The 13,488-nt window shown below is 44.9% G+C and overlaps 1 protein-coding gene across 1 annotated transcript in view; it reads right to left on the reverse strand.

The window, feature by feature from the left end:
* Positions 1 to 10,743, reverse strand: part of LOC143513750 (antigen WC1.1-like) — a 55,731-nt gene extending 44,988 nt beyond the window's left edge. Inside the window, exons 1-12 of the mRNA XM_077004487.1 lie at positions 10,609 to 10,743; positions 9,488 to 9,796; positions 8,267 to 8,575; positions 7,821 to 8,135; positions 7,372 to 7,704; positions 3,313 to 3,642; positions 2,822 to 3,118; positions 2,257 to 2,328; positions 1,164 to 1,478; positions 957 to 1,016; positions 445 to 591; positions 227 to 325 (exon numbers count right to left, since the gene is read on the reverse strand). Of these exons, the coding sequence (XP_076860602.1) occupies positions 227 to 325; positions 445 to 591; positions 957 to 1,016; positions 1,164 to 1,478; positions 2,257 to 2,328; positions 2,822 to 3,118; positions 3,313 to 3,642; positions 7,372 to 7,704; positions 7,821 to 8,135; positions 8,267 to 8,575; positions 9,488 to 9,796; positions 10,609 to 10,666 (2,644 nt within the window). The 5' untranslated portion in view covers positions 10,667 to 10,743. The remainder of the gene's footprint in view (positions 1 to 226; positions 326 to 444; positions 592 to 956; positions 1,017 to 1,163; positions 1,479 to 2,256; positions 2,329 to 2,821; positions 3,119 to 3,312; positions 3,643 to 7,371; positions 7,705 to 7,820; positions 8,136 to 8,266; positions 8,576 to 9,487; positions 9,797 to 10,608) is intronic.
* Positions 10,744 to 13,488: the final 2,745 nt, after the last annotated feature.

Raw genomic sequence — 13,488 nt, forward strand, 5'->3', positions numbered from 1 at the left:
TCTCATCCTGTATCTAAACTAAAGGTGTACAGGAATAACATAGTTGAGCTTCTCCTGCCTAATAGATGATTATCAGCAGAATTACCACAATCCTCACATGCAGTCAGAGACACTTTCCTCTAACACACATTCAACACTCTTATTATTTTTATACAATCATTTTCATTTAATTTGTCCTGCCCAGTAACATTAATGTTAGATAGAAGGCTCCACACACATCACCCACCCCTTCGAGGAGAGATTCGGGTTCTTTTAGTGATGTATCTGCGGTCGATCTCCTCATAAACTGCCTCAGACAGAGTCTTACGCCTCATGTTAGAGATCACTGGGTGGAATCAAACAGAGACATGGTGTCACTTCAGTGTAACAGTAGACAGACTGAAGGACTAATGATGTTCAGAGAGTGTCCAGAAACTGGAGTGTAGATGTGTGAGTGTGTCCTACCTCTCCTGAGCACTCTGTTCTGGTAAACCAACCCAGCCAGAAGCACTAAGGCCAGAAAGAGCAACACTCCCAGTACCAGTTGGACCAACAGGGTGGACAGATCATCTTCTGGTTGAGCTGGTGGAGAACTCGCTGGTGTTCGATGAACTGCACATTAAAATACACAACAGTTCTGTAAATGTGCCATATTTTGTCAATTGTGATTTTTTCACCGCAATCGAAATTTGTCTTCAGCTTTTAACCCATCTGTGCAGTTAGAAGACACACACACTAGTGATTACTAGGGGCCTGTGGTCTACACGTGCCCAGAGCGGTGGGCAGCCCTAGTCCGGCGCCCGGGGAGCAGTTGGGGTTAGGTGCCTTGCTCAAGGGCACCTCAGTCATGGCCTCAGGTCTGGGAATCGAACCCATCATAATAATTCATGACAATGACTGACTGACTGACTGACTGACTGACTGACTGACTGAGAGAGAGAGAGAGAGAGAGAGAGAGAGAGAGAGAGAGAGAGAACCTGTAGTGGTGGAGGTCCTGGTGGTTGGTGTGGGTGGAGTAGAAGGTGGAGTAGAAGGTTCTGTCAGTATAAAACACTCAGACATTCATCAAACAGATACACATTCTCCTATGTGTTGGACAGAATTTAACAAGTAAGTTTTTACAACTCGTATTAGTGAGATAATACAACAAAAATGTTTTTGAATAGATTAGAACCTCCTCTGACCTGCACAGGTGATTCTAGCATACTTGTTATGGGAGCAGTCGGTGTGGTTCTTCAGTGAATAACTGCAGTCCCACAGGTGAATCTCATCCCCTCTACACTTCACTCTGTTCAGCCACATCACCCCTTCACCAGCACCAGAGGCAGCACCCCCATCAGCCCTCAGTGCCTTCCCACAGCCCAGCTGTCTGCAGACCACCTCAGCGTCCCTGATGTCCCACTGATCACCACAGATGGAGCCCCACACAGTGTTATGGTAAACCTCCAGACTCCCAGAGCAGCTTCCCTCTGCTCCCCTCAGCCTGAGAGGCAGGTGATCTACACACACACACGCATACACACACACACACACACACACACACACACACACACACACACACACACACACACACACACACACACACACACAAAGAAATTTCTTCAGTATGTCGTTATTACGAGATCTTATGTCGTTAAAATGGCATAACTACACTGCGTATTGTAAATCATTAGCAACATGGTATTTTGAATGTACTAAAGTCTCTTCAACGTCAAAGGCACCGTCTACAAACAGTGGCAGTCGCAGAATCCACAGAGCACTGCGCATCATAAGACCATAAAAACAAGTTGTATTACATAAAGTTCATGATGTACAGCAACTTATAAATGGGTATTTATACCTTGCACTAATAAATGGGTGTTTATAGACAGTGCCTTTGACGTTGTCATGGTGACTTTAGTACATTCAAAATAACATGTCAACGATTTACAACACATCTATTCCTGACGTAAACAAAGTTGTAGGTGTTTGTTTTGGTTGCCAGAAATAAGAATGATCATATTTTGGTAATTTTGCTGATATTGTCTTAAAGTATTTGAATAATGAATTTCGAATATGCGAACATGAAACCAACTTTACCGCAGTGTAGTTCGTTTTAAACGATATAAGATCTCGTAATAACGAGATAGTATGTCTTTAAAACAAGAAAACGATGTCGTTTTAACGACATAAGATCTCGTAATAAAGACATGCTGAAGAATTTTTTTTTTACATTTTTGGCATCAATACGCTTCTGTAGAAAAGCACATTGACTGTATGGTCAGATTCGTTCCTTACTGGAGCACTGTCTCTGTCTGTGGGGGGGAGATGTAGAACACTTTAGATGACTCCGCAGCGCTTGAATGTTTTCTGTAATTATGATGCAAAATTGAGTTCAATATTAATAACTTTTACATTTACAGCTTTGAGTTTGCAATGGTTTTAATTGTAGCTACAGCTAGTTTAATGTTGGTCAGTCAAATTGATCAATTCATTTCAAATGAAACTGCCCACACCCACTACTGTGGATTCCCTCAAATTACATCTTAATTCTGATCCTGACAGTCAGCCCCTGTGTTCTGTGACCCTGATTACTGTTAATTAATCTGTTTCCTTCATTCCTACATCTCTTTCATGCTTACTGAGCATTCATTTTGCAGTCTCTCGTGGTTCCTGGTTTATGTATTGTTGTCTTCCATTCAGGTTTCTTTGCTTGTACAGATGGATCTCAGATTTTCATATTATCGTCTTGTCTTTGTGTACTATGACCTTGGATGTGTTTAACATCAATAACACTTCAATCATACACTTCTGGCAAGCGTCTGATTCCCCCATAAAGTGTGATGTGACAGGTCGTCTGTACCTGAGCAGGTAATACGAGCCACAGCACTGCATGTTTCCTGACCCCAGGAAAAAGATGGGCAGTGCCACAGAGTGGAGTCGTGTTTCCTGCACTTCAGATCATCCAGCCAATCAGGAGCTGATTCCACTCTTGGTCTGGCCCTGTTCTTACTGCCAGATCTTCCACAGTTCAGCTCCTGACAGACCAATGTTGCTGTTTCTTCATCTATTCCATTCTCACACACGTTCCCCCAGGTTCCATTGTAGAACACTTCCAGATTCCCCTCACAGCCCTCAGTGAGTCTGATCTCTTTAAACTCTGGCCGCAGAAAAAGAGTTTATAAAAATGAAAAATTTGAATTGGTACTTGATACCAGAGTTTTATATACTCTTATAATTCTTCATGTAATTAACTATTACATATTTTCTTCTACCTCAAGGAGTTATCACACACTGCTTGTAAAAATTATTGTATGTGCTGAATAACCTAATGAAAAGTGCTGAACGCTTCACCTGAACACACGACCCCTACGTCCTCCTTGTGTCTGCAGTCGTGTTCTCCCCCAGACTGATAGCTGCAGTTCCACAGAGACGTCTCACTCCCCTCACACTGCACCTCATTCAGCTGTATGGGTCCAGTTCCAGGACCAAACCAGGCTGGTACCGGGACACTGAGGGCCACTCCACACTGCAGCTGCCTGCACACCACCTGGGCGTCCTCAATATCCCATGAGTCATCACACACTGTCCCCCACGAACCACTGAGGAAAACCTCCAGCCTCCCTGCACAGTCTCCACCAGAACCAACCAGCCTGATGGAGCTGTGGGCTGAGTTATACACACCTACACACACACACACACACACACACACGCACACACACACACACACACACACACACACACACACACACACACACACACACACACACACACAGTGTCAAAGATGGTTCAGACCATTTAACCTCTGAGGTGGTTAGTACATGAAATTGTTTTAACAAAATAATGACTTATAATAATGTTTAAAAATAAAGGTTGTCATTGTTGTTGCCAAAAGTCATAACACAAAACATGGTGTGTATATTATATATACAATATTACAGTGGGGAACCGTCAGGGCCCTCTACGCCCTCTCAGAGGGCCTAAAATATTCTTAAAATATAAATATATATGTCACGGTGAGGCGGCCCCCTACCGGTCGCCTCCGTCCACAGCGGTCAACCTGAGGGTCGTTTGTTTTCCTATATATGTCTTGTCTTTGTACCAGTTGACCGCTGGTCATTATATCCTTAATTTGGAGATATTGCACGGGTTTTTGGTTTGCACACTTTCTATTAAACCATCATTTTTCCCTGAGACTTGGCGTGACCAATTTTATTTTAACTACTTACAGTTTGACAATCGAAATCTAAACAATTACAGAAATATAAGCAAATAATGCGGGTTGTTTACATATTCCGCTCCCGAGGAACACAGAGCTGTGAACCTTATTTTGTTAAGTTATCTAGTACAGATATTATTGTTTATTGCGTTTCTAAAGCTGTACTGTCGTCTCAGTTTTTATTTATTTATTTATTTGTTGCAGTTAATTAGAAAAAGAAACAATTTTTTTTCGGGGGGTGGGAGCGGGCCCAGGTTTAATGGTCACGGTTCGCTACTGCAATATTATATATGCTACCATTGGGCATAGTTATGAGCAAACATGGTGTCAACAGATGACAACCTGCTTTACATATCAGCCAAACTTGATGACAAATCCAGATTAGGGAAAATTGAGGTTTGTGTAAGAGATGTTAAATGCTGGATGTTGCTAAACTTCCTCCAATTTAATGTTGACAAAATGGAAGTTCTCCATCTGCGCTCAAAGGCCACAAGACAGAAAATACCAGATCTAATGCTAAATCTCACAGACTACCCCATTACACCTGGCTCAGTAGTCAACAATCTCGGCATCATACTTGACTCTGACCTATCATTCGATAAATCCATAGATAGTACTACTAGGATAGCTTTTCTATATCACTGTAACATTGCCAAGCGGAGAAATGCATTATCTCAGAGTGATGCAGAAAAACTATTACATGCCTTTGTTAGCTCCAGATTGGACTACTGTAACTCTACTGTCAGGGTGGTAACAGGAATTGAAATAAACTGCAAGTAGTTCAAATGCCGCAGCCAGATTTCTAACTAGAACTAGAAAATTCGACCCACACACACACACACACACACACACACACTGTCTATTTATTTAATGTGCGTCTGTCTATTTAATGTGCGTTCGCGCAGTGTCCTGTGCTCGTCGTTGTCTAAAGTCTACACGTTATATGTATGTGTTTGCTGTTTTTCGTGTGCTTACTGCGCTTCATTGTAAGAATAAAAGGTGACGTTTGTCGCATCAGAAGGATTCTGTGTCTCGTCCGTCTGCCGCTGCCCAGCGTCACAGAACGACTAGCCGTCTGAGAGACACGAGAACATGCCAGGCTACAAGACAAAACCAAAGAAGGGGAAGAAGCCCAGCAAGCGACATCACCGCTCTTTGTCCTCTCCCCCATGCCGTGAGGTTCCGCCGACTCTGGCGCAGCTCAAAGAAGACCCGGAGTGCGCCTACCTGCTGTGCGCCTACCTGCTGTGTACCTGCTGGAGACCGCTATTCCCGAGCTGGCCGAGGAATACCACCGTACAGCAGTACGGGTGTGGCGGGAGAGACATCCCTTTCCTTCCCGGGAGAGCTCGCCCATACGGGTAAGCGTCCCCGAGCTCTACGGGACAGGCACGCCACCAGAGGGCGAGCTTGGGGAGGAGGAGAACACACCCCCACACCACGGAACCACGCCGACGCTGGCGCAGCTGGAAGAGGACATGGTGTGTGCATCCCAGCTGTGTCAGGCTCGGGAGCACCATAACCCCGAGTCGGCGGAGAAGGTCCGCCAGGAGGCAGTGCGGCTGTGGGGGAAGTATCACCCCTCATCCTCCAGGGACCTCTCACCCCTGAGGGTGAGCTCCTTTGAGCTCGGCGCGATGGAGAAGACCCCCGAGAGCGAGTTTGGGGAGGGGGATTCTCCAAGCGAGGAGGAGGAGCAGGACGAAGAGGAGGAGGCCTACCCTCCGTCGCTATGCGATGCCTCCACCGTTAACTACGGTGGGTAGGGAGAGGACTACCCCTCGTCGGTGAGTGACGCTACCACCGGCGACTACGTTGAAGAGGAGGAGGAGGAGTCGGAGGAAGAAGACTACCTCCCTCTGCACGTAGGTCCCTCTCCCACCGTCGAGGAAGGTGAGGAAGAGGAGGTGGAGCAAGAATACGACGAGGAGGAGTACCCTCCGTCGGAGTGCTCCGCATACCCCGATGACGACGGTGGGGAGGAGGAGGAGAACGGGGATTACCCTCCGTCCGAGGGCTCCTATACCGAGGAGGAGGAGGAGAGCCCTCCCCCCTCGGAACTGTCCGCCGGGACGGTGAAAAGGAGGAGGAGTCCAGAGGCGGGCTCATCCCCCGAGCGCTCCCACGCTAGCGACATGGACTATTCCCGGGGTGGCAGCTCAGGGCAGCCCATGAGCTGGAGCCGTGGCAGTGAGGCGATGGAGGAAGAGGAAGCCGCTCCCACTGCCGGGGCCAGAGGGAGATCACCGGGCAAAGAGGGACTCCCATATGGTCCACCGAGGGGTGGGACCAACCGCGCTGCACCTGGCGCGTCGGCCAACCGCGCTGCACCTGGCGCATCTGCCAGCCGCGCTGCGCCCGGTGGAGGGTTTGCAGCAAGAGGCGCCTGCAGCACCAGCAGCTCCCGGGCTCTCTCCCCTAATCGCCCTCCTCCTGGTGCGCAGCCTGGCGCCACTGTCGTGTGTGTCTTTTTCCCGTTTGTTCCTCTGTGTGTAAGTGTTCCTGTGTGTGTGTTTGTGAATGTTCCGTTTACTGTGTCTAACGTATTTTCCCCGGTCTTCCCAGGGAGGGTGTGCTAGGCGATTTGTGACGGACTCTTCGCCAAGGGCAGTCACCTCCCAGACGCAGGACTGAGGGCGTCGGTTCCGCCCATCGTCGTGGGTTCGGGGCACTCGGTCCTGTTGGCACCCCGGGATGGGTAGTGCCCTTGGAGGGGGCGTCTGTCACGTTGAAGACCCCGGCCCCTCCCTTTTGGGCGTGTGGTTACGTTGTCCAAGTGCCTCGTCTGCGTCTGTGGATCTACGTGGTTATGGATATGTCTTGTGATAATTCGTCTCACCTGTGACTCGTCTCGTAATCACGTGGGGCTAATGTGGTCTGTCTATTTAATGTGCGTTCGTGCAGTGTCCTGTGCTCGTCCTGTGCTGTTTTTCGTGCGCTTACTGCGCTTCATTGTAAGAATAAAAGGTGACGTTTGTCGCATCAGAAGGATTCTGTGTCTCGTCTGTCTGCCGCCGCCCAGCGTCACAACATGAAAATGTTTTGCCAAAAAATGACTCCATAATACTGTGAGATAAAAATCATAAATTGTTATATAATAGGGGTAGAGTTTAATGTTTGTGTGTTATTATATTGACAATAAAATAAATATGGTGAACACTGTTAATCCATTTTTAGTATAATGTATCACTTACCAGAGCAGGTGTTGTACAGCTGTTCCCTGGAGCTGCAGGAGAAGTTGAGGAGTTTTGCACTGCTGCAGTTCCCCAGATGAGCTTCACTCCCAGAACAATTGAACCCCGTCACACACATGTGGCTGTGTTGTTCAGGACTGGATGGAGAGGAGCTGGAGAAGTTCAGCACAGAGCCACAGCCCAGCTGTCTGCAGACCACAGAGGCCTCAGACACACTCCAGGAGTCCAGGAGAACTCTCCTCCAGTCCTGGATGAGGAAAACCTCCACCTGCCCCTCACACTCCCTCCCTCCAGACAACCGCACTCGCCCCTCATGAAAGACCTGAGAGGAACCTGAATGTGAATACATGTTAATAAGCTTTATATTTTAGCATGTTGTAATGTTGTGACCATTTAATGTTGTAGGAGTTTTTATCACTCTCATAGTGAACATGAGTGGAGGATCTCACCATTACAGATGACACCAACATCCTGTTCATGAGAACATGCTGCTCGACTCCATGATGAGATGGGACATTCTGACAGGTGTGTCTCGTTCCCATGACAATCAAACACATCAGCCCAGATGTGGCCCCTCCCCTCCCCAAACCAGTCCGCCCCCAACACAGCCACAGCACTCCCACACATCATCTGTCCACAGAGGACACTGGCAGCTCTCATATTCCAGCTTCTCCCACAAACTGAGCCCCAGTCACTGAGGTTCTGGAGCTCCACTCGACCAGAACAGGAGTCCCAGCCGTTTACCAGACGTGCTGCTGTTTGAACTGAACACATGACTGACATCTCAGTGCAACTGCATTCAATTCATGTGTATTTACATATGTATGTAAATGTACAGCAGATAAGATTCAATCTAAATACTGTAGATACAAAGAGATAAATATTGATACATAACCTGAACATATCACTCCCACATCATTGTCATGGGAACAGTTGTTGAGTGTAGATGATGTTGGACAGGAGTAAATCTCAGACTCGTTGCCTCTACACTGAAGCTCCTCTGTCCACATCTGGCCCTCCCCTCTGCCAAAAGCAGCTGCTCCCAGCACCTCCACAGGAAGCCCACAGCCCAGCTCTCTACACACAACCTCTGCATCCTGCTGGTCAAAGTCAGCATCACACACTGTGGCCCAGGTCTTCCCATGAAGCACCTCCACTCTCCCAGAGCACAGGTGAGGACCGTCTGTAAGTCTGATGATCTGATCTGTACATTTAAATGATTTGAATTAATACATTGAGTAGACCAGACCACAAATGATGTCTTTATTTTTTGTCCTTTTAAGTAGTAATAAAATTAGTTTTAGAATAGATTTGTTGTTTATAAATAATAATTAGTCCAGCTCACCCTGGATTTGACTCTGGTATTTGCATCCTAATGGTCAGTATCATATGTTCTTGAATTACTTCTAAACACTTCTCCTTATTACACAGGTTATAAACTGAAAGTTTGGACTTTCATGATTCAGTCTGGTGTGTGTCCCCATCACCCACCCGTCACTCCATCCAATCACAGCCAGCCCTGTTGTCTTAGTTTTCTTGATTATTGACTGTATCCACCTGTTCCCAGTTGCATCTGCGTATGTGTCTGTCTCACCTGTTACTGACCCATATTGGAGTTGGTCTCTGCTCTAATCTTCTCTGGGTTCTTCTGCTCTTTGGTTCTCTATACTTGGACTGTTCTCCCATTTATCTTTGTCTGATTGTTGGCACAGGTTTTATCTGCTCTGGAGTTTGACCTGTTTTTGTATTATCATGTCAGTTTTGGATTGTCCCTCTTTAAAAAACTGCAATGCCTCATTCTGCCATTGACTGGGTTCTGTTGTGTTACAATGTTTAAGAAATATTCATTTTAATAGTCATCAGTAAGTAACTTAAATTTCTGTCTCTCCCCCCTCTCTTTCTCTCCTGTTTTTGTCTTTATTGCTTAATTTTCTCTGTTAAAAATATTTGTCACGTTTCTCTAATTGAGAAAACTTTTGTTTTAGTGAGACAGATTTTTGGTTACATTTGCAATATGCAAGACTCAAGAAAAAAATTTTAAAAACATACTGATATTATTAATATTGAACAGAAAATAACATAATTATTATATTGTCTTAAATTAACTGTATCATACCTGAACACCGTACTCCAGCATCTTCACGATGATCACAGTCACTGATCCCCCACCCTCCTGATCCACAGTTCTTCAGTGTCGACTCTGATCCACTACAGTCCACATCATCCATCCAGATCTTTCCTGATCCTGGTCCATAGTGAGCAGCATACGCTACATAAACAGCCCTCCCACAGTCCAGCTCTCTACACACCACTGCAGCATCTGTCATATCCCAGTTATCATCACACACTGTTCCCCACTGTCCGTCATGGAGAACCTCCACTCTCCCAACACAGCGATTACCACCATCCACCAACCTCACACTGTCTGTTACAGGAGAGAGACACAGAGACAGAGAGAAGGGGGGACATGGCGAGTGTTAGGACCGCAGTTAAAATACCAGAAGCAGCATCTACAGGGAGAAACCTGTAAACCTGATCGGCTTTACCTCTGAAATGTGACAAGATGAGAACATGACCTTTATTGATTCCCAGAGGGAAAATGAGAAACACAGAATACACAAATACATGTAGACAAACAAATAAGCAAGTAAGAATTATGAAAGGTGAGTCCTGTTCACCCTCCTCCTCCTCCTCCTCTCTGTGACAGTCTGTGGAGAATTCAGCACTCACCCCACTACACACTCCACTTAATACACTGTTCATACTGTTCACACTGGTGATCACTACTGTCACTATTAACAATTTGTTAATTTAAAGTAAGTTAATTTATTCAGCACTTTAAAATTATAAATTATTACTAAAACATACTAAAAGTACTATTTCAGTACTATTTTTAAATATTTCAGATTAATCATGTCAAATCAAAGTGTTGAGATAAAAGATGAAAGTAAAGACAATAAATTTAGAAAAAATATGTATTTTAATGATGGAAATTACAAACTCAAAATTTACTTGAGTTTTTTTTTATTTAAAAAAAGTGAAATAAAAATGTTTTTAGTACAGAATTAAAAGCATCTAGTGTCAGTGCTCTTCTAATACTCTCCATAAACTGGGTCCATTAAGAACAGCATAATATCTAAACACTGCCTCTCCATGCTTAGTCTGTGCCTCAGGCAGGACTAACTGACTAGTTCCTACTGATCTGAGTATGTTTGGTGTAATCGAGTATGTTCTTACCAGCAGTAGTGAGTGAGACTGTGGACATCAGAAGAATTAAAGTGAAACAGCTGTCCATCTCACTCTGTCCTGCACAGATACTGTTCAACTCAGCAGACAACACAAGCTTCACCTCCGCTCCCCCAGAGAGAATGAAGGAACTGTGTCCCCTTAGCCCCCTAGAGAGAGAGAGAGAGAGAGAGAGAGAGAGAGAGAGAGAGCTCCCTACAGCCGCCAATCACACTTACTATGACCTTATTAGACAGAGAGGATAACTCATCAAACATCTTCAGTGTCAAATCAGAGGAGACATTTTTGACTTACTCCATATATATCAAAAGAACGTCAGTGCTGATGAACAGAACTCCACCTCCCATCTTTACAGGCGTCTGACTGAGGAGAGTGTGGTGAGAACGTCACCAGCATACAGGAGACTGATTTCAGAGAGAGGAAGCACTCAGTGTAGATACAGCTTTAATGCCACCTGCACAGAGATGATCTGAACACTGATTAATAAATGACAAAATCAAAGTCACAACAGGTTTTAAATAATAAAATACAAAAGAATATTATATTATCACCACATTATGAATGTGGGGGATAAAAACAGAAATAATCACATAATCTGTTGATTAAAAGGTACAATTTCGTGAACATGTTAACATTTAATCATAAACCAACCAACACAAAAAGCCTGAGAACTTTTACATTTTGCCCACAAGATGGCACCAAAGGATCGTAAAATTTACGGACTTCATTGTGACGCGCGTAGTGTCGCTTTGTTGAACAGCTGACGGACGTCACTGTTGTTTTGACTTGTATGTTCTCCATGTAGCTGGAAATGTAAAAGAGAGAAACATTTTATTGTCTCTTTATGCTATTGTAATTTAATCATTAATGTGACGTGCGGAGGAGGCAGGCACGACGAACGAAAATCTGGTGCAACATACAACTTTATTGACACGAAACGTGAAGCTTCAGCTCGGCAGCGCAAGCACATCAAAGTGACCCTTACACAGGCACGAAGCTTTAGACAAAGACGAGCACGAGACATTGCGCGAACGCACATTAAATAGGTGAATAACACGTTCCCCCGTGATCACGTGACAAGGCACAGGCGAGACTACGAACACGCTCACAGACGACCCACACCCACGGAACTACAAACATGGACATAACTGCACGCAATGACAACGTAATGACACGCCCACAAGGAGGGGTCCGGAGCTGTCACCATGGGCGTGGTAGTGGGAGGAAAAGTGGACCTGACTACCTAGGGCCAGAATAGGGAGAGGGGCCCAATTAGCTCATGTGCCTCATTTACTGGCATTTATAGGGGCTCACTGACATTGAGAGTGTACAGGGCCCAGAATTTGCTGCAACGCCGCTGGATGTCACCGTGACAATTATTAACTTAAAATAAATCTAAATCTTAAATATAATCTTACATGAAGGTTGCCTTAAATAATAATAATAATAATAATAATAATAATAATAATAATAATAATAATAATAAAATAGTTATTAATTGGATTATAAGAATATTGTGTGTGTGTGTGTGTGTGTGTGTGTGTGTGTGATTGTGTGTGAGATTGTGTGTGTGATTGTGTGTGTGATTATAATTGTGTGTGTGTGATTGTGTGTTATTGTGTGTGTGATTGTGATTGTGTGTGTGATTGTGTGTGTGAGAGTGTGTTTGTGTGTGTGAGAGAGAGAGTGTTTTTGTATGGCCTTTGTATGCTTTTATAATTCATGGGTCTAAATTGACCCGTTAGACAATGTTAGGATAGTAGTGGTGTACAGCTCACTTGGAAACATAAACAAAAACAAATTATAAATTTTTCTAATGATGGGGTCCCTTTAGGACAGCGTTTCTCAAAGTGTGAGGTAGAGGTCTGCGCGGGACTGCTTTTTTAATCCCGCTCCCGCCCGCTCCCGCTTGTTTTAGACCCGCTCCCGCCCGCTCCCGCCAAAAAATTGCTTGTTTTAATCCCGCTCCCGCCCGCACCTGCTTGTTTTAATCCCGCTCCCGCCCGCACCAGCCAAAAAATCGCTTGTTTTAATCCCGCACCCGCCCACCACATACACATTTCTGTCGCCCCCCGCCCGCAATCCTAATATGAATTGAATTAATTAGATTTAGTACTTGAAATTTTCTTATGTATTTATTAAAACAGCAATATAGCGATGGATCGCGCTGTCCCATTTCTTATCACAGTCCAAACACATCCCGTTAGGTGACGTACACCAACACTTTCTGACATGTATCACAACAAGCCGATTTCCATCTCCATTAATTACAATGGAATATGACTTCCATACATCAGACTTTCCTGTAGTTGGCTTAATTGTGGTGCATTCGCCTGTTTTACTAGAATTTTCCACAGCTGAAACTGGTTGACCGTCTACAGCAGGGGTCGGCAACCTATAGCACGCGTGCCACCATTGGCACACCGAGGCATAGTCACTGGCTGGACCAGCATCAGCAAAAATATATATTTTAATATAAATTATTATATTAATGGATTATACTTTCGCGAGTGACCGTAGTGCGCGACTCCGCACGCACACCTCGCGCGAACGGCGGAGGCGTTTAAACTTGGCGATCGATTGCGATATAATACTTAATTTGTGTCCATTTACACCTCCCCCCCTCCTCGGTCAACAATTTAAACTCGCCGCCATAGTGGCACACTCATTGACTGGACATGTTAAAGTTGGCACTCCATGTCTCAAAGGTTGCCGACCCCTGGTCTACAGTCTCTGCCATTTCTGTATCAAAATGACAAAATGACGCACACTTCATGTTCACGTGATCAGTTGCTTAGCCAATATTTTGAATTAGTTTATTGCTTACTTACTGAATGATTAGTTGTTTTCGTCCTGTTCCTTATGCATGGA

This window comes from Brachyhypopomus gauderio, chromosome 5 (assembly GCF_052324685.1).
Source record: "Brachyhypopomus gauderio isolate BG-103 chromosome 5, BGAUD_0.2, whole genome shotgun sequence".
Taxonomy (NCBI): Eukaryota; Metazoa; Chordata; class Actinopteri; order Gymnotiformes; family Hypopomidae; genus Brachyhypopomus; species Brachyhypopomus gauderio.